Source organism: Vipera berus, assembly GCF_964194415.1.
Source record: "Vipera berus genome assembly, chromosome: 1".
NCBI classification, from domain to species: domain Eukaryota; kingdom Metazoa; phylum Chordata; class Lepidosauria; order Squamata; family Viperidae; genus Vipera; species Vipera berus.
This window is the reverse complement of record NC_138202.1, coordinates 337,010,576-337,030,050: the sequence shown is the minus strand read 5'-3', so window position 1 is coordinate 337,030,050 and position 19,475 is coordinate 337,010,576. Positions and strand designations below refer to the sequence as shown.

Below are 19,475 nucleotides of genomic sequence, written 5' to 3'. Positions count from 1 at the left end.
TATTAAACCCAATTCCTGCAACTGTTCTTCATATGTTTTAGCGTTCAATCCCCTAATCATCTTATTGCTCTTCTCTGCACTCTACCTAGAGTCTCAACATTTTTTATATCAGGACTCTGACATACCATGATTTTTAATAGTACCATTCCTGTTTATTTTTCATTCTTTAAATTACATGGACTTTTCCCTTTTTAAAAGTGAGTGCTTGTGTGTGCGTGCATGTGTGCAAGTGTCTGTGCATTTTACCCATGGAGAATTCTGCAGGCTCAATACCTAGCACTGGGTTATGATGAGGAAACAGAAAAATGGCCTTCATTATCTGATAGAACAATGGAAGCACCATGCTAGAAAGCTATGCTACATATCTCAGCCTGATATTTCAGCCTGATCTGATTTCCCCCTGACAAATAGCATATCACAACACTATTTATTGGAGTTCATAGAATCATAGGGCTGGAGGTGACCTTGGAGATCTCCTAGTTCAATTCCTTGCCTAAGGCAGGAGTCCTTATACCATCCTGGACAAATTATTGTCCCATTTTTTCTTGAAAATCTCCAGCAATGGAGCACCCACAACTCCGGGAGGCAAGCTGTTCTGTTGATTAACCATTCTCACTATCAGGAAATTCATCCTTATGTCCAGGTTGAGTTTCCCTCTGATAAGCTTCCACCATTGCTTCTTGTCCTGTCCTCAGGTACTACGGTATAGAGAACCAATCAACCCCCTCTTCCCTGTGACAACTCTTCAAGTACTGGAAGACTGCTATCCTGTCTCCCCTGAGCCTAAACGTACCTAGTTCCCCTAGTAGTTCACTGTATGAGGAAGTCCCCTTGTCATCTTTGTTGTTCTTCTCGGCACTCTCTCAAGGGCCTCAGCATTTTTTTGTATCGTGGTGACCAGACCTGGATGCAGCATTCCAAATGTGGTCTCATTAGTGTAACATAGAGCAGCACTATTATTTCTTGTGATTTTGATGCTATCCCTCTATTGATGCAGCCTAGAATTGCACTGGCCTTTTTGGAACACTACTCACTCATACTTAAGTGGTGATTCATCAGGACATGAGTTCTTCTTTGGGATCTATCCTATGGATTTGCTCTGTGATACATCACCACAAAGAGACTGCAAGGATCCTGCCACATGAATGTTATTTTTATATATCAATTCCTTTTAACAAACACTGTGCAATACTAGCATGAGCCACTGCTTTGCTCATGAAACCCTACACAAGAAAGATGACTTCAGGATTTCCTGGCTTAGTGCCCTTCTCCTAATTTAGTTTTCTAAGGATTTCGGAACTTATCACACGTTTGGGAACTCATCTCACATTTGCACCTTGATTATCAAAGAAAAGAAGATAAAAGCTCAGATGCCAAGAAATAAATTCAATTGCTCACCACATTTCCAGCTTCAGCAGCTAACCTGGCAGCATACCGAGCAATTAACCGATGCTCTTCATCCAGTCTGCTAGGACTGTCCAAAACACTGCTAAAGGAAAGAGATCTCACATTTACCAATTGGTACTTGCAATTCTATAATATTAAATCACACCAGGAATCTAAGTGATTGTCCAACATGGTACAGAATTAAATCAGTGTATCTTAGGAACCGATTCTCAAGCTTCATTCATGAGCCAATCATGCCCAATTTCATTTTTGCATAAAAAAGTAATAATTCATGGGAATTCTATAATTATGGCTTCTAACTGCATTTTGTTGAAAAGTGTATGTACAACTGCAACATATTCTCCATACAATATTTCTGGGGAGTACTGCATTCATGTAGGCAAGCTCACCCTTGTCATTTACTAGCTTCACTATTTCCAGTATCAATTTTTTAAATTTAAGCATGCATTTTTTAAAAAACAGGTAAAAGATGTTTTAATATGAAATAGTACAAAAAATAACATTGCACTGACTTTGTGTCACAGCATAGAGATTGGGTGATTGGCTCATATGCTCAGAACATGAATGCACGTATTGAAACCATATTTCTTCAAAAAGGTAGTAAAGGTAAAGGTAAAGGTTCCCCCGCACATGTGTGCTAGTCGTTTCCAACTCTAGGGGCCAGTGCTCATCTCCGTTTCAAAGCCGAAGAGCCAGCGCTTGTCCGAGGACGTCTCCGTGGTCATGTGGCCGGCATGACTAAACGCCAAAGGCGCACGGAACGCTGTTACCTTCCCACCGTAGTGGTCCCTATTTTTCTACTTGCATTTTTAGGTGCTTTCGAACTGCTAGGTGGGCAGAAGCTGGGACGAGTAACAGGCGCTCACTCTGTTACGCGGCACTCGGGATTCGACCCGCCAAACTGCCGACCTTCTGATCGACAAGCTCAGCGTCCTAACCCACTGAGCCACCGCGTCCCTAAAAAGGTAGTAGTATAACATTAATAGAAATTTCATTTATAGAGTTTCTGCTATGAACCCATTATGTCCCCTAAAAAGGAAATATGGGGGGAGGGAAAACAAAAGAAACATGATGACAAAGTCATATGAATGGCTTGGAAAGACAACATGAGAGGCAAAAATCATATCTAAAGTAAAACCCTTGTATTAGGCAGAAGCATCTTATACTGTACTTATACAAGGACAAATGCATTAAACATTATCAAATACTTTGGTATGCCAAAATCCAGTCAAGGTGAATGGGATTTTTATGGCTGGAGAACATTAAAAATGACTACTGCTTCTAGTGAAGTTTTCACTGTGCAATTCTTCATTGCAGCCTTCAAGCCTTTTAAGACAAGAAAGACAGAATAACTGCAGGTTGCCACCAGACTGGTAGTAAGAGGGCAGCTATTTATCACATCAGGTGCCAAAGCAAGAAATTTCCAGCAGTCTTCTTCCTCAGATGGACCCCAAAACAAGACAATCCTTTTCTCTATTGCTAAATGGTTGCCAGGGCTGCTACAAAAACACTAACTTTTAAGAGGAATTAAATCAGAAATCTGATTAAAAGCTGCAATATGAACAGGCTTTTCCCCCCCTAGTATTTTACCCCAAGTGCAGAATATGGGTGTTTTTTTATTGATCCATTGGCTGTGACAGGACTTGACCTACCAGTTTGGTGGCCTAGCCTAACATTGGGGGTTGAGAGAGAGAGTGACTAGGCAAAGTCACCCAGCTGGCTTGCATGCCTAATGTGGGACTAGAATTCACAGTCTCCTGGTTTCCAGCCTGGTGCCTTATTCACTAGACCTAATTGGTTTTTGTAATATGAACAGGCTGTACCATGACAAACCTGATCACACTGACAGAGTTGCTTATACCAGAACAATGCCATGCCATGTATCAAAAAAGTTTTATCATTAAAATGAAAACTTTTTAATGTCTCAATCAGCTAAAAGTAAACCCAGATTCTTTTAAGCTGAAGTCACAACAATCTATTTATTTGATTATTGTTGTTTTATACAGTTTTTTTTCTTTTGAAGGAAACCAGTTTATGGTGCTTCCACATATTATGGCAAATACTTGTGGACACATTTGAAATATTGGGTGTAACTTTCCTAAAATAGAAGCTATCAAGGAAGTACAAGTTACAAGGCATTCATTCACCAAAAGTCAAATACTGAAATTGCCTTCCACAATCTCTTCTATTACCCTCGTGTATTCTCTACTTTTAAGAATGACTATGAAGGCCAGACACATACTTATAAATATGCCAGAAATTGGCCAAACTGGTTTCCAAAATGGCAACTCCCCATTTTTAAACTATTTTTCTAATATACAGTAATACAAACAACATAACCCATTTTGGAAGGAAGATTGGACACCACTTTGCAAATCATAGCTTTATAGGACAATGTAATTAGTGCCCCTTCTAGAAATGATCTCACTCAGAGGATCAAAAGGTGCTGACAGTATCGCATTGCCTATTTTGGCTTACTGGTTTTCTCTGTGGGAAGGAATTCTTTTCCTTATACTATTCTTTTTAAAAAGCTGTATGGCAGCATAAGGCAACCCAACTCCATTTTTTATCTCAAAGCATCAGGCATTTAGCACGAATGGGCAAAATCAGTGTGGCATAATATAGATGTGCACCATTCTAGTTTATCACTGGTATATTCATCCGAGGGCTATCTTTAAAGAAATCAAGAATAATTTCTGAAATTCAGGAACTTAGAAAAGACCTGGGATTACTTCTAGATAAAACTGCTAGAGCTATCCATTGGAACTACATTCTCATGAATTACTCAGTAGGAATCTTGATTATCCCTGTAACAACTCAGTAGTTCATCATTTGAAGCCTAGAAGAAAACATTATTCATGCTTCCTCACATTTAGGGGTTTTTAAGAAATTAAAATATTTCGTAGTTGTTACATTTCATGCCCAACACCATTTATTTAGTTGAACCATAGCAAGAAGCCCAGTTAAAACTCCTCATTTTGATATTTGTTCCAAATTTCCATCAAATTATTACAAACAGAATCTCCTTCAAAAGCAATCTTGTTTGAAATCCAATGAGTGCATCCACAAACATCTCATTTTTAAATTGGTTCTTTTTTTCTTCATAACATTTAGTCACGGACCTTTTTTAAAATCAATAATGCTTTTCAAGCAAACATATATAAAATAAAAATGATTAATCACAGACCTTCCTAACACTTGTTTTAGTGGGCTGGGCCAAGCCAGCTGCCTATATAGGACATCCAACAAAGTTCTGAAAGGGAAAAGAATAAATCACCCTAGGTACCCCACACCCTTTCCACACAATCTGCTTGCCTAGCACTAACCGTGTGCTGCTTTGTAGCTGGCTCACATAGGCTGCTATCAGCACATGCTCATCACTGAGCCCATCGGAGGGGGCCAGGCTTTGCTGCAACCTAGGGATATGGAAAGCAAAGGAAGCAAAACTCAACAGAAATGAAGATGACGCAATGAAATAATGTAAATTATTTGAGGAATATAACATGATTAAAAATAATAGTTAACATATGTAAACGTTAGAGGGCGGTAGGGGAGACGGACTTAAATAGGCAGCAGTCTCTTGTTAGAAGTAAGGGATCAACAAGACATGAAGAATGAGGTAGCCTGTCATCATATTCTTTTTCTCTCCTCTTCTGAAACTGCACTATTAATTTGGAGTCCGCAATTCTGACGGGAAACTAGCAGCATCATTTCTAGAAAACAGACTATAACATGGTTCTAATTCATGGAAGAGCAAGGATGTTTATTATTTGGTAAACCCCAAGTGTAACCACTCTCCTGTCCTTTGTTTGTATGCACTATTAGCAGATGCATTGTTCTAACAGACATACAGTTAAATGATACCCAGTCAAAACATTCTTCTTTGACAATCCTACATATTCAAATCCATATTTTGGTTTTTTCAGAGGACTACGTCATTAGGCTGAGGCATCAGATTGGCTTCCATGGTCTACCCCAAATCCTTGTCCTTTCATTACCTTAGTCCTCTAGACAAACTCCTGAAAAAAAGGTCCCATTTCAACTGTAAGATAGAATATAATTCACTACTTCCATCTGACCTCCAAAATAGAGCATAGCATAAGCGGAAAGTGGTAGAGGATGTCCATTAATGTAAGTAAGGACTCATTAGACAAAGGATGCCTTTGACAGACAGGGTCTGCTTCCCATATATTTCCTTTTGTAGAATATAAAAGAAGCCTTAATATAAGGCGGGGTGGAGGAGAGAGGAACATAGATAACTCATTTGTGGTCTCAGAAAAAGCAGAGGAAAACAGTTCAGTTCAGTTGAGTCCTTGGAAAACTTATTAAGACATGGGATAAACACTTTTTGGATATCCCAAAACCAAAGCACAAAGCACACACACACACACACACACACACACACACACACACACGGGGGGGGGAACAAGAAATGCAAGGTGAGGAAAATTATTTTGGACATTTTACATTTCATTAGTTTGTAAATGTAACATGATTAATGCATATTATGGATATTCTACTTTACTGTCCCATCCTTTCAGAGGTTGATGTACTGTATATGAATGTAGTGTCATCTTGGGTATACAAGCTAAAGGTCTTAAAAAGTACCTAAAGTTATTTTTAGGGATATTTTGAACTTTAAAAATCTAATATTTCCTACTACAAAACAACAACTAGGAGACTGCTTTTTTCTCTAAGATATGAATTGTATTTATATAGATATTTTGTTTTTGAGATGACTTCATCTTGCTGTGCCTAGGAGCCAGCTTGTCAGAGCTGAGTAAATTGTCCTAAAGAAGTCAGAACTCATTTTAGACACCAAGGTTAGGCAGTTTCTACAGAAATAAAGTTTAGTGGTTAATTGGGGACACTAAATAATGTTACTAAACAATTCAAGTTGCCTTACTTCACTAATTTGAAAAGGGCTTGATTGGGTTCATGACATTTTGCTGGATTACTTTATTGTGCTCCATGCTGTTGTTCAATAAATCTGTTTCTTAATTGATTTCTTTTTGTCCAAATTGTGAAAAAGTATTCATTGTCACAAATTCATTCTTTTGTAAGAAAAATGCTGCTAGCAACAGTGGAAGGGACTTAATCATCAGCACTACAGAGAGGCAATTAACTGAAATTGGAACATTCAGGGCAACTTCCATATTCAGGAAAGCTTATGAAACATTGAATTTTTCACTTAAACAGGTAGACAGGTATCTGCAGTAACTGGTTACTTGGCTATTATCTATTAATCTCCTAGTTTTACAGCTGTTCTCCTTCTCCTATGTTCTCTATGATGTAATGAAATTGGCTGAAGAAAATATTAATTGCTGAGTATTCACCATCACAAGGCAGCATGGGGCTGTGTAGCTCACGGCCCCAGCTGAAAATCAGATCTTTTTTCCAATTTGGAGCAACTGACCTTTTCCAATAACATTTATGGCCTAAGAATATTTACAATGCTCTGCTTTGACCCCACATCTTGCTTTAATGTCATTACGCTTTCCAGCTGGCTTGCCTGTGCAAGCTTGCCATAAAGTTGAGCTTAGTGACAATGAATACCACTCTTTGTCATAAACTAAGAGGCCCTCCACAAGATCCAGATAGCACTGTATTGGAAGGCAAGGAATTTAGCTTCCTTCTTGGATAATGCAAAACAGGCAGACACCCTGATGAATGTTTGGCAATATTTTCAAAGTAATATGGCTCTTTGTCTCTTTGGAAGTGAAGAAAAGATTCTCTTTGCAGTGAAAGTAGTTACCCTTCACTTAAGGCAGGAAGCTCAACACAAGGGTCCTCCTGAATAGAAATACAACTCTCTTCAAGGAGTTTTCCATTGGGTAAAATCTGAGAAATTTTTACTAATAAAGGGTGATTTCACTTACTATTTGCTAACATGATTTTGATACTGCTCTTTTTAATTCTTAAAACATTATTATTCTATTGTTATCTGCTCTAACAGACACTGGACTGGAGAGCAGAACAAATGTTTATAAAACTATTGGAAGTGTATATGTTAGCATGATTTACACTTATACACTTCTGCACATATGAGACATGTCACGTCAATGCCTCAAACTGGAACATTATTTGCCTCACCTTTCAAACAGAAGTCCCATATCTTTGAATTAAAGATTATAGTCCATAATAATACAAATAGGCCAGTCATCTTGAGGGTAAAAGAAATCCGTAGCCCTGATCTACTGAAGTTGTCATTTATATTAGTGTTTCATTTTCCGCATTGGTCCTGAAAATGTCTTTAAATGTCTACACTACAGACTTTTCTAAAGTAATAAAAAATGGTAGATACTTAATCATATTCACATATTAATTTTCTTGCAAGGAGTTCAAAAATGTTCTTAGGTTCAGTTATTTTCATACCAATCCTGTGAGGTAGATTAAGCTGACAATGTATATCATTTGGAGAAGAAACACAAAAGAAAGTCTTGTGGCTTCTTAAAGATTGTCAATTTATTTTGACAGAACATAATAGGTTTTAGCAGACACAAATCCCATTTTCAGAAGTCAGATTAACCTTGCAGATGATTTGCAAAACAAGAATAAATTAAAATATTCCACCTCTCTGTTCAGAAATTGAACAGCTGAAAAATATGTAATAACTATAAAGCTAAAATTAAAGTGAGGGAGAATGAGAATATAGACAATAAAAACAGGGTAGATACACAGTGTACCTTTCTTGTTCACTGAAAATTAAATTCTGGTTCACTGAACAACTGGACAGATAAAAGCATTTAATATTCAATTAAACTGGTTCAGACAGGCCTCTCTAAGAAAGGTATTCTTTAACTATTTCTAACGTGGACAAAGCTCCATTGTCTTTGTTCACATCAGCGTCGAAGGCAATAAAAACAGCCTCCATAGCAGAACTTAAAAGAACAGCAATATCATATGGAAGCATATTGTTTTTAGATACTCTTATCTAAATAGTTAACAACTGAGTGATTCAGTGATGAGTCTGTAATATATGGCCTCTCGTTGTTGTTAGTTGATTCAAAGGCATGTGACAAAATCATATGGAGTTTAAATGGTTTCAGCATTTAAGTATAAGTAGGAAAAAATATGGATCCATAGAAGTTTTCAGCTATGGGAAATGTAAAGAGAGACATATATACAAAATGAAAGATGGGTGTAATCCTGAAGGAAATGTACTTATAAGAGGCTGGTATCTATAGAAAGTAAGTTACAAAGGCTAAAAGCACAAAAGGAAGTGAGTCTTGTAAAGGAAATTAGAAATAACAAAAAAAGTCTTTTTGGACTATGCCAATAATAATTAAAAAAACCAAGAGGTGAGCTTGTTGTCAGGAGATAATGACAGTAACAAGTAATGGAAAAGAAGTGAGCTCTTCAGACTAGAACTGTGTCCAAATGGACTTAAGCAGAACAATTGACAAAAGAAGGAAAATAAGGAACAAGTACAAATACAAGTTGTCCTTTTAGAGTTTAGAACTCCAAGTAGAGTTCTCCAAAGGAGAGCAACTAAGATGTAAGGAGGCTGGAAGAAAAAAAAAACTATGAGGTATGGTTGGCACTGTTGGGTATGTTTAGCCTGGAAAAGATTTTGGGGACACATGACAGTTATCTACACATATTTGAATGGTTGTCATGGAAAAAGTAAGAAAAAATATTACTCAGAGTCGTTCCAGAAAACAGGGAAAGAAATAATAGACTCAAATTACAAGGAATTAGATTTTGGTTGAACATCAGGAAAAAATTCCTAACAATAAGATCCAATCAGCCTGGTAGGTGGTGGACTTTTCTTTGTTGGAGATATACAAGCAGAGGCTGCATAGCTATCTTCTAGGGATGCTATGGAAATGGATCCCTGCATGATGATCTCCAGGTATCCATTCAACAATGATTCCATAAGTTCCATAATGTAAATTCCTTCTGGCAAAGGTGTTTGAACTTATTGCTCTTGGACTGGTCACAGATGTCATCTTCCATCAGTGAAATTTCTTTTCAAGATGGGCAAAGCCGGACTTCCGGTGGCTCCGCGGCGACGGAGACAGCCTTCCCGGGCTGCCCGCGGCTCAGCTGAGTGTTTTTTCGCCCGAAACAGCGCCGATCAGCTGTTTGGGCGAATTTGAAGCCCCCTCCTCGGGAGAAGAGGAGGGGGTGAGGCCCCAGGTAGGGGTTGAGTTCTCCGGGGCCGCCTGAGCTTGGAGCTTGGGCGGCTGAAGGATTGAACTCCCCCGAAGCCTGGGTTGCTCCCAGCTGGCCAGCGTCTCTGCTCCGGATTTCTTGGAGCAGAGCCAGGCGTCTGCGACCACCCCTGCCTGAAGAAAGGACTATGGATTAAAAGGAGCAGGCAGAGCGGTACAAGAGGAAAAGGTGAAGAGGATTATTTTATTTTACTCTCGAGCTTGATGGACTTTTTAAACTTTAAGTGAAAGTGCGTCACAATTGAAAGTTAAAGATGGCGACTAAACCTCCCCCTAAAACTCTTCGGAGTGGTGGATCTTCTCCGGTGCAACAATCATCGTTACAGGCGTTGCATCCTCCTGATGTATTGACACCGAAGGATTTACGAGATGCTCTGGATAAACATGCCCAGGTACTTTTGGAATCAATTAACCAATCAATGGGTGATAAATTTGCACAGATGGAGGAGAAATTGGAGAAATTGGAGGAGAGAATAGAAGAGAGGATGGAACAGAAGTGCAGCGTGATGAAGGTGGACATTTTGTCCAAAGTGCATAAAGTGGCGGAATGTGTGGAAGATTTGGATGAAAAAATGGATGATTTGATTCAAAAGAATGCCATATTAGAAGCAAAAGTACGGGAGAATGAAGATTTAAGAGATAAAATGGAAAGAGAATTAAGTCTTGCTCAATATCACCAGATGCAGTTTGCTGTTAGAATTAGAGGCTTAAAAGAGAATACTAAGGAAGATTTAAAGCAGCTGGTTTCTGAGGCTCTTGAAGTGGTACTGAATCAGCCAGCATCTGAAATAAGAGAAGGTATGGATAAAGTGTTTCGTGTGAACTCATGGATTGCTAGACAGAGAAAGTTGCCTAGAGATGTGGTGGTTTACTTTGCTAAAAGAGAAATTAGAGATGAAGTTATACAAGCTGCCTATGATGCTAAAGTTGTGATTGCTGATCAAGAAGTCTTGGTTTTAAAAGAAATTCCTCCAAAGATTTTAAGGAGAAGGAAGGACTTTACATTTCTTGTGCAAGAGCTCAAGCAACGAGATATAAGGTTCAGATGGGAGATTCCAGAGGGGCTGATGGTGATGCATGAAGGTAAAAGGTATCGGCTGATTACTGTGAAGCAAGCGCGTGACTTCTACAATAACGTTTTAAAAGCAACCCCATTAACACTTCTGGAAGCTGCAAAGGGATCTGGAGAAGGAGAACATCAGGAGGTTGAAATAGAGGAAAACGGTGCTGGAGGAGATCAAGCTATAACTTCTTTGGATGATTCTAGAGAGCAAAGGGTAACGCGTGCTGCTTTAAAACGAGCAAAGAAAATAAAAGAACAAGACCAGCAAAAGTTTTTGGAACTTTCACAACGTACTTACAGCCAAGCAGTGGGAGGAGCACGGCCTAAAGAAGATAGTCCTGTCAAAGCAGTGCTCCAAGAGCTTTGGGAGGATATGCATGGCAACTAAATTTTTAACTTGGAACGTTAATGGACTAAATTCACCACAGAAGAGGAAGAAAGTTTTTCAATATTTAAAACAATTCAAGATAGATGTTATATGTTTGCAAGAAACGCATATTAGAGTTTTGGATCAAAAGTATTTATCGAATTCAAGGTTGGGTACGCAATTTGTCGCTTCTGCAATGAATAAGAAAAATGGAGTGGTTGTTTATGTTAAAAGTGCCTTAACAGCAGACTTAATTGAAGCAGATAAGCTTGGAAGATACGTTATGATAGAGCTGCTGTTAGAAGGTAAAAAGACGCTTTTAGTTGGACTATATGCACCTAATCAACAACAAGCTGACTTTTTTAGTTTGCTTCATACAAAGCTTACCCAGTTGGATTATAAATCTTTTATTTTTATGGGGGATTGGAATGGTGTTTTGGATGTACAGATGGACAAGGCTGGAGCTTTTAAGCGCATTCCAAGTCATGCTAGACTGCCTAAATCTTTTTTTGAAATGAAGGATGACTTGGAATTGCGAGATATTTGGCGTGAGAGACACTTGCAGGAAAAGGATTACACTTTTTATTCTGATAGACATCAATCTTTTTCGAGGATTGATTTTATTTTGTTGACTAATGATTTTTTTTGAGGACTAAAAAGGTGAAGATTTGCGCAAGAACTATCTCTGATCATAGTCCAGTTTGGTTAGAGATTGATAAGGAGAAAAGGGATAGGCGCTTGTGGCGCGTCAATGAGAATTTGTTTAGAAATCAGAGAAATGTGGAGGAATGCAAACAGCGGATGAAGGATTTTTTTGAAATTAATATGAACAAGGGTACCTCTATGGATATGGTCTGGGATGCTAGCAAGGCCTACATGAGAGGGGTGTTGATATATATGAATAATAAACATAGACGTGCTGTGGAAGCTAGGAGGAAAGAACTGGAGAATGAAATAAAGGAAAAAGAAAAGGCTTTGATTTTGAACTCAGAGGATGTGAAGACTAAGGAGGCTATTAAACTGTTAAGAGGACAATTTGATAAATTAATGGCTGACCAAGTGGCAACCAATCTGCGGTTTGCCAGGCATAATACTTTTTGTAACGCTAATAAACCAGGTAGATGGTTAGCTTATAGATTGAGGAAAAAACAAAGGGCTTCTAATATAGATAAGATTGAGCATAAAGGAAGGGTTGTGTTTCAACAGGATCTTATCAAGGACGCTTTTGTGGATTTTTATTCTAAACTATATGCTAAGGAGAAAATTAATGAAAAAGACATTGATATATATTTGGAGAATGCTAGCATCCCGGTTCTTACACAAGTACAAAAAGAGGGGATTAATCAATTGATTACAGAAGAAGAAATTTTTACAGCAATTAAGGAACTGAAGGTGGATAAAGCACCAGGTACGGATGGTTTGACTGCGGCCTATTACAAAAATTTACAATTAGAGATGATAAAACCGTTAAAGGAACTGTTCCAGACAATCCAGAGGGGGGGAAAGGTGCCACCGTCTTGGAGAACAGCTTTTATTTCCTTGATTCCGAAGGAAGACCAAGATGCTACTCAAGTTAAAAATTACAGACCGATATCGCTTTTAAATACAGATTACAAGATATTTGCTAAGGTTTTGGCTAATAGACTGATGAGGGTTCTGCAACAGGTGATTCATGGGGACCAAACAGGATTTATTAGTGGTAGGCAAATGAAAAATAATGTGAGGCATATAGTTGATGTGTTAGAGTTTTTGGAAAGGAACAACCAGATCTCTGCGGCGCTAATTTTTTTAGATGCTGAAAAAGCTTTTGATCAATTGAATTGGCAATTTTTGTTGAAAGTTTTAGATAAAATGGATTTTGGGGAAAATTTTGTGCAACCGATCAGGGCATTATATCAAAAACAAACTGCCCGAATTATAGTTAATAATAGTTTGACAGAAGCATGTAATATTGAGAAGGGCACAAGGCAAGGGTGTCCGTTATCGCCCTTGTTATTTGTGTTAACATTAGAGATATTATTGACTAAAATACGGAATTCGGAAAAAATTAAGGGGATACAAATTAGAGATCAGGATTATAGATTGAGAGCATTCGCAGATGATCTGGTTGTTACAGTGACTCAGCCAGAGAACTCTGTTGTGGACCTGATGGAGATAATAACACAATATGGGAAGGTTTCTGGATTTAAAGTTAATACACAGAAAACCAAAATTTTGGCCAGAAATATGACAGTTTCGCAAAAGGCTCTCTTAGAAGGACTAACTGGATTTGAGATTGTTAAAAGGGTTAAATATTTGGGGGTGCTTTTGTCGCCCTCTAATACAAAGTTATATAAAAATAATTATGAAAAACTATGGGGGAGAATTCAAAAAGAATTGGAGAGTTGGGAAAAATTGCAATTGTCTTTGTTGGGACGGATTGCAGCAGTGAAAATGAATGTCCTGCCTAAATTTTTATTTTTATTTCAAATGATACCGATTCTTAAGAAAGATTCTAATTTGGAGGAATGGCAGCGAGGTATCAATAAATTTGTGTGGGCAGGGAAAAAGCCACGAGTTAAATTTAAGATTATGCAGGATACTCGTGAGAGAGGTGGGCTTAAAATGCCCAATTTTAAATTATATTATGAAGCTGCTGCATTAGTAGGAATAAGTGATTGGATTAATTTGACACAAGAGAGATTATTAAATCTTGAGGGCCATGACTTGTTGTTTGGCTGGCATGCATATTTGTTGTATGATAAGAAGGTAGACAATGTGTTTAGAGTGCATATTTTAAGACAGGCATTGCTGAGAGTCTGGAAGAAGTATAGACATAAGTTAGATTGCAAGATACCACTATGGGCAATTCCAAAACACGCAATAGAAAATATACATGCTGGTTTCAAACATGATGTGACTACGTACAAGGAGATCCTAAGTTTGGAAAGAAATGTCTGGTGTTTGAAATCATATAGCCTCTTGCGAGAAGAGAAGGTTGTTCAAAACTGGTTTCAATATACTCAGTTACGGGCCAGGTGGAAAGAAGACCAGAAAAATGGTTTTACAATGACTGATGAAAATTTGATAAAGCAAATTAGAAATCAGGGACCCGCACATATTAAACGGATATATCTTGCGCTGATAGAGATTGATTCGGAAACAGAACTTGTTAAGGATTGTATGATAAAATGGGCCCAAAACATCCAGGAAGTTATCACAATGGACACGTGGGAAAAGATTTGGGTGAGGAACGTAAAATTCACACAAGCTCAAAATCTAAGAGAGAACTTTTACAAAATGTTTTATAGATGGCATCTAGATCCTAAAAAGCTTGCAAGTATGTATCCGAATTATCAGCCTAAATGTTGGAGGTGCGGTGATGAAGACGCAACATATTTTCACATATGGTGGACTTGTAAAAAGGTTAAGGCTTTTTGGATAAACGTCTGGTGGAACATGCAGAAGATTTTTAAACAGAGGATAAAGTTTTGTCCGCAACTTTTTTTGTTGGGAATAATTACAGATGCTACAGTTGTGGACACTAAGTTGATGTTGAATTTTATTACGGCAGCAAGACTTTTGATAGGTCAGTATTGGAAGAAAGAGGAACTGCCGACCATAGAAGAGTGGACTTTAAAGGTTTCCGACCTGGCAGAAATGGCGAAGATTTCGGCCTATTTGAAAGATCACTCGCAAGAACGCTATATCATGGAATGGAGAAAATGGATTGAGTTTATCCAGAACAAGTATAGGGTTAAGAAGTTTTATGTAGCATTTGAATGAGTCTTCTTTCTTTTTTTCTTTTTTTCTTTTAGTTTTTTTTATATATATTCAATATTACTAAGGTTTGTTTTATCCTATAAAAGCTAGAGAGTGATGGATTTTAGAGTTTATAGTTGTTAGTATATGGTTGTTTATGATTGTTTTTTTTATATACCTTGTATTTAGCTCTGGGAAGTTGGGGGGGGAGGGGGGGAGGGGGGAGAGGTAGGGGGGGAGGGAGAAGGGAGGGGGAGGGGGTTTTTAAAGGAAAATTGTATGTTAAAACTTTTCAATAAAAAAAAAAAGATGGGCAAAGCCAACATTTTCCCCACCACTTTAGTTAACATTCTTTGTGAAAAATCAATACAGTAAAAAATAAAATAAATAATACCACCTACAGCTTGCACAACTGTATGCTACTTCATCTGCAAAACTGTAGCTTTCAGTTTTTTAAACAAATAATCAGTCAGACAAGAAATAAGAATGGCTATTGCAAGGATCTGAGATAAATAACCAAATTCAGTTTAGGCAGGGGTGTCAAACTGCTGGCCCACAGGCCGGATGCGTCATCTGGAAGCTGTGCCCACCCTAGCTCCGGCAAGGGGAAAAAGTCACGATATGTCACAACACGTCATGTAACGCGGCAAGTTTTGACACCCCTGGTTTAGAGGATTTGATCTATTATTTCCATTCATTTCTCAGGCTTCTAGGGTCTATAAAACTTTGAGCCATTTTGAACTACAAAGTTCTTCCCTAAGTGAATAATAGCAACTCAGGTTATAGCTACATGGAAAGGCATGCCTGTGGCAACACTGTAGTTAAACTAACATTTAACTGAATGAGGAACATTTCTAACTACTCTAAATGACTAGAACAAGCCAACCAGGAAGTTATGGAATCAGAAATATGATAGTTGTTTAACCAATTGCAAAAATGGTTATAGGGCTGCCAAATTAAATTTATATGGAAGTATAATAATTTAAAATACATTCCTATTTGATTTCAAGAGAAAGCCTCCTTAAAATGAGTGGCTTGGGAAAAAGAAAGCTATAAGAAAAATGGGGACAAATACTGTACATTCCAAATATTTTGGAAAAGCACAACAGAACTTGAACTGGAATGCCAATTGCAGGTTAAAAATATACCTATCAAATAAAGCTTTAAATATCTTTTTAAAAAATTTCACCATGCTAGGTAGCTATTGTATGAATATTGTATGTATTTATTTCGGAATTTTAAAACACATTTGTGTTAGCATAAAACTGTAATGCATAATCTGATAATTTTCAGTAGTAATGGAAATAGGATAATAATAAGGTTTCTGTTAGCAATTCAAATATTCTCAATATACTTTTTAAAAAAAAATATTTAATTTTTTGAAATCAAGAGTTAACAGGATGGTTTTGATAGTCCTGAAATAGAATTGGGCACCTGAACTATAAAACTGATTTCAGACTTCCTGAAATAGAAGCCTGAAATTGTTAGTTCATTGGACATATTCATCTGATGCACATTGGCATTAAAGATCCTAAAAAGTTTTCTGCAGAACAAATATGCAATTTTTTTTGCATATATGAATCAAATGGTGCATTATGTATTTTAAATCTCGATAACTCCATCGTCTTTCTCAGTGTGAAATACAGATCTCTGTCTATGCAGCACACTGTAGATTGAATCCTTGTACAGTATATCATATGGACGTATCGTGCATTGTCATGTTTCTTCTTTTTTTCAGAAATCATACAACCACTATCAATGGTTCCTATTTCCTCATGCACTAACAAATCCAGAGGCAGCAAGATAAAGTTTGGTTCCTTTGAAGGAGAGCTTGCTCAAGACTGTAATTTCTGCTTTATTTACACTGACTCAAGCAGGTTATAATGCAAGCAAAATAAACTCCTGTGTTAGCAAAATCACTGAAACTACATTTGATTCCTACAAAAACTGAAGGTCTTCCGAATCTCCTATAATTGTCAGTAGAATCTTTTTTTGCCTCTAAATTTAAAAAAAACACAGATGGCTTTTCTTTTCTTACTAGTAGAAAGGCTGGAAAGAGATTCTCAATCATTAAGAAACATTTGTCATTCTAAATGACAAACATTTTCATAAGTCAGCTAAACTCACAATATCTTCAAATCACACAGGATTTAGCTGAATTCTTGATTCACAACCAAGTCCAGGCATATTAGGCTAAGAGAAGAGAGAAAATATGACAAATTCAAGAAGATTCATATTAGAAATCATGGGATGCTTTTATTGATTCAGCTATTGGAAGCAATGCTAAAGCTTCAGGTTATCAACTACATTTCAGCTTTAACACAGTAGAGAGATTTGAAAGCTATTAGTAGGAAAAGTAAGAGAAAAATACGTATTTGTATGCAGGAATATTTGAAGCTGACTTTTCTATTTATGCAGGATTTTTTTAAATCTCAATTTTTTATTTTTACAGTTACAAGTCTCTAACAAATTAGTTCAACAGCTTCTTAAGCCTTAACGCTTTTTTGCATTGGCTTTGTATATTAACATATACTATATACGTATATTAACATATACTATATACTATTACTATTGGTTAGTATGGGCACATTGCATTATGGTAGCACTATGTACAAGCTAGTTAACTATGGCTTACCTTAAAAAATGGGGAAAAAACCCCCTCTGGTTTAGAATTATGTGTAAAAAGAGCCGTTGTTTTCTTTGGCATGGAAAATTACATTCTGAATTCATACTAACCACCTGATTCCTTAAATGCAAGCACTTAGCTTCCTGGCTAGATTTACTATTTACTAGAAATACTTTGCCATTGCATTTATTCCTGATTTTTTTTTCAACTTCCTAGTCTAGTAGAAAACTTAGGATTTCCTGATATTCTTTTGTTCAAAGACCAATCTGGTAGTCTCTTAGTTTTGGGTTTAGCACAGTTTTTAATAATATTTTAATTTGTGTAATTTTAATGTTTTCATATTTTAATTCATTTACTGTTTTATCACTTGTAAGCTGCCCAGAGTCACCTCGTAGGGGAGATGGGCAGCATAAAAAATAAAAATAAAAAAAATAAATCTGGTCCAACCCTGCTTAACCTTTTCAAGACCAGTCAAGGTTGACTAGTCTTCTATGATGTGTTTTGGTGCATAGATCAAATCATGTATCTTCAGTAAATGCAGTTGTTTCCACAATGGATTATCTACATATAAAATCATTCAAGTGTTGAGTATTATAATCAATGCTGAGATATAATTCTAAAATGTTCAGTACTGTGTGTGACAAACAAACCCAGATGCAGTCTTCAGAAGCCTACCTGGGAACATTATGGCATATAATTTCTAGGTACAATTCAAGAAAATGGTAATCCCCTTTAAAGGCCTACATTGCCTGGATCCTGGCTACCTTTGAAATAGCTCACACCAAACAAGATCTGCTTGCCTAACACATGCCTTTAGAGTTGCTGATTGTTTCATTCTTTGGGAGATGTGAGGAGAGGGAACTTAAGAGGCGAGAATTCTTTGTGGAAGGGCTCCTCCTATTGAATGGCCTCCCAGCAGATAGAAAAATCATGTTCTCACTCCCTCACATTCATGAAGTTTTAAAAACTGGAGACCAAACTGAGGGTGGACAGAGATACTAGAGCAGGCCAGATGTGTCATGATGAAACCACGCCCACCCCATTGCTAGCAATGGGGAAGAAGTCGCGATATGTCGCGTGACATCACATGACGTCATGAGTTTGACATGCCTGCACTAGAGTATGTGATAACTTTTGATTATATTTGGCACTATTGTTTTATGATTAGTGAATTATATTTGCTGGAGATTTTGATAATTTTTATCACTGTATTGTTTGTGTGTTCTTGCCTGTAAGCCCACAGAGTCAAATGACTCAAGTGACCTGAAAATTCACCAAAATCCTATTGGGAGACTAATGTGTTTTTCATGTGCATCTAGAAAGCCATGAGAATAGGGGCCATCCATGCATCAAGGAGCAAGTTCTTTCAGAAGTAGGGAGCTGCTTCAGGAAATACCCACCACCAGGCCCCTTTATCCTGGTTGGTGGAGGTTCTTAGCAGGTACTCGTGTTAAACAGGACAGAATTGAAAATGGCAGTATTTGTCTCTTCAACCCCTAGGAAATGGCAGAAATTTATGCAGCTCATCCTATCTAACTCTAATATATAAGAATTGCTATAGTCCTTTAGGACTAATTACACTAGCAAGTCTACCCGGGCAAATTAAGAAACAAGTGATATTTACCCTATACAGCTTAAACTTTTAAAATTAAATTTATATAAGAGAAAATAAAAAAGAAATACATTATTTACACAATAGGAACAAAAAAAACTCTTTATAGTAATTGTTAAATATAAATAAAAAGCTGCCCAGAGTTGCCCTGTGGTAAGATGGGTGGCCAATAAATTTTAACAGTAAATAATAAATGAATTTAAAAAGAAGGTACAACTGAACTTTGCTCACAAGAAGGAAAGGTCTCTAGTACACAATAGGTGTATTACACAAAAGATTGTGTCAGAGACAAAAATTGTGAAAAATATTTTTCTCCTCTTCAGTTGGAAGCCCTTTCAGGCAGCAGCAGGTTCACTTAAGGTGGTTTTCTTAAATTCAGTAGATAAAAATTTGATTTTCCAATTATGAGAGCGTACAGATCTCATGGCTGGTAAGCAGTAACACCTTCTCAGCATAGATGAGAAAAAGATCTCCTCCTCCAT

At 37.3% G+C, this 19,475-nt stretch overlaps 1 protein-coding gene across 1 annotated transcript in view; it reads right to left on the bottom strand.

Annotated features, from left to right (window-relative positions):
• Positions 1-19,475, bottom strand: part of DTNB (dystrobrevin beta) — a 131,540-nt gene that overhangs the window by 46,384 nt on the left and 65,681 nt on the right. The window contains exons 11-12 of the mRNA XM_081315041.1: positions 4,734-4,823; positions 1,399-1,489 (exon numbers count right to left, since the gene is read on the bottom strand). Coding sequence (XP_081171167.1) covers positions 1,399-1,489; positions 4,734-4,823 — 181 coding nt within the window. The remainder of the gene's footprint in view (positions 1-1,398; positions 1,490-4,733; positions 4,824-19,475) is intronic.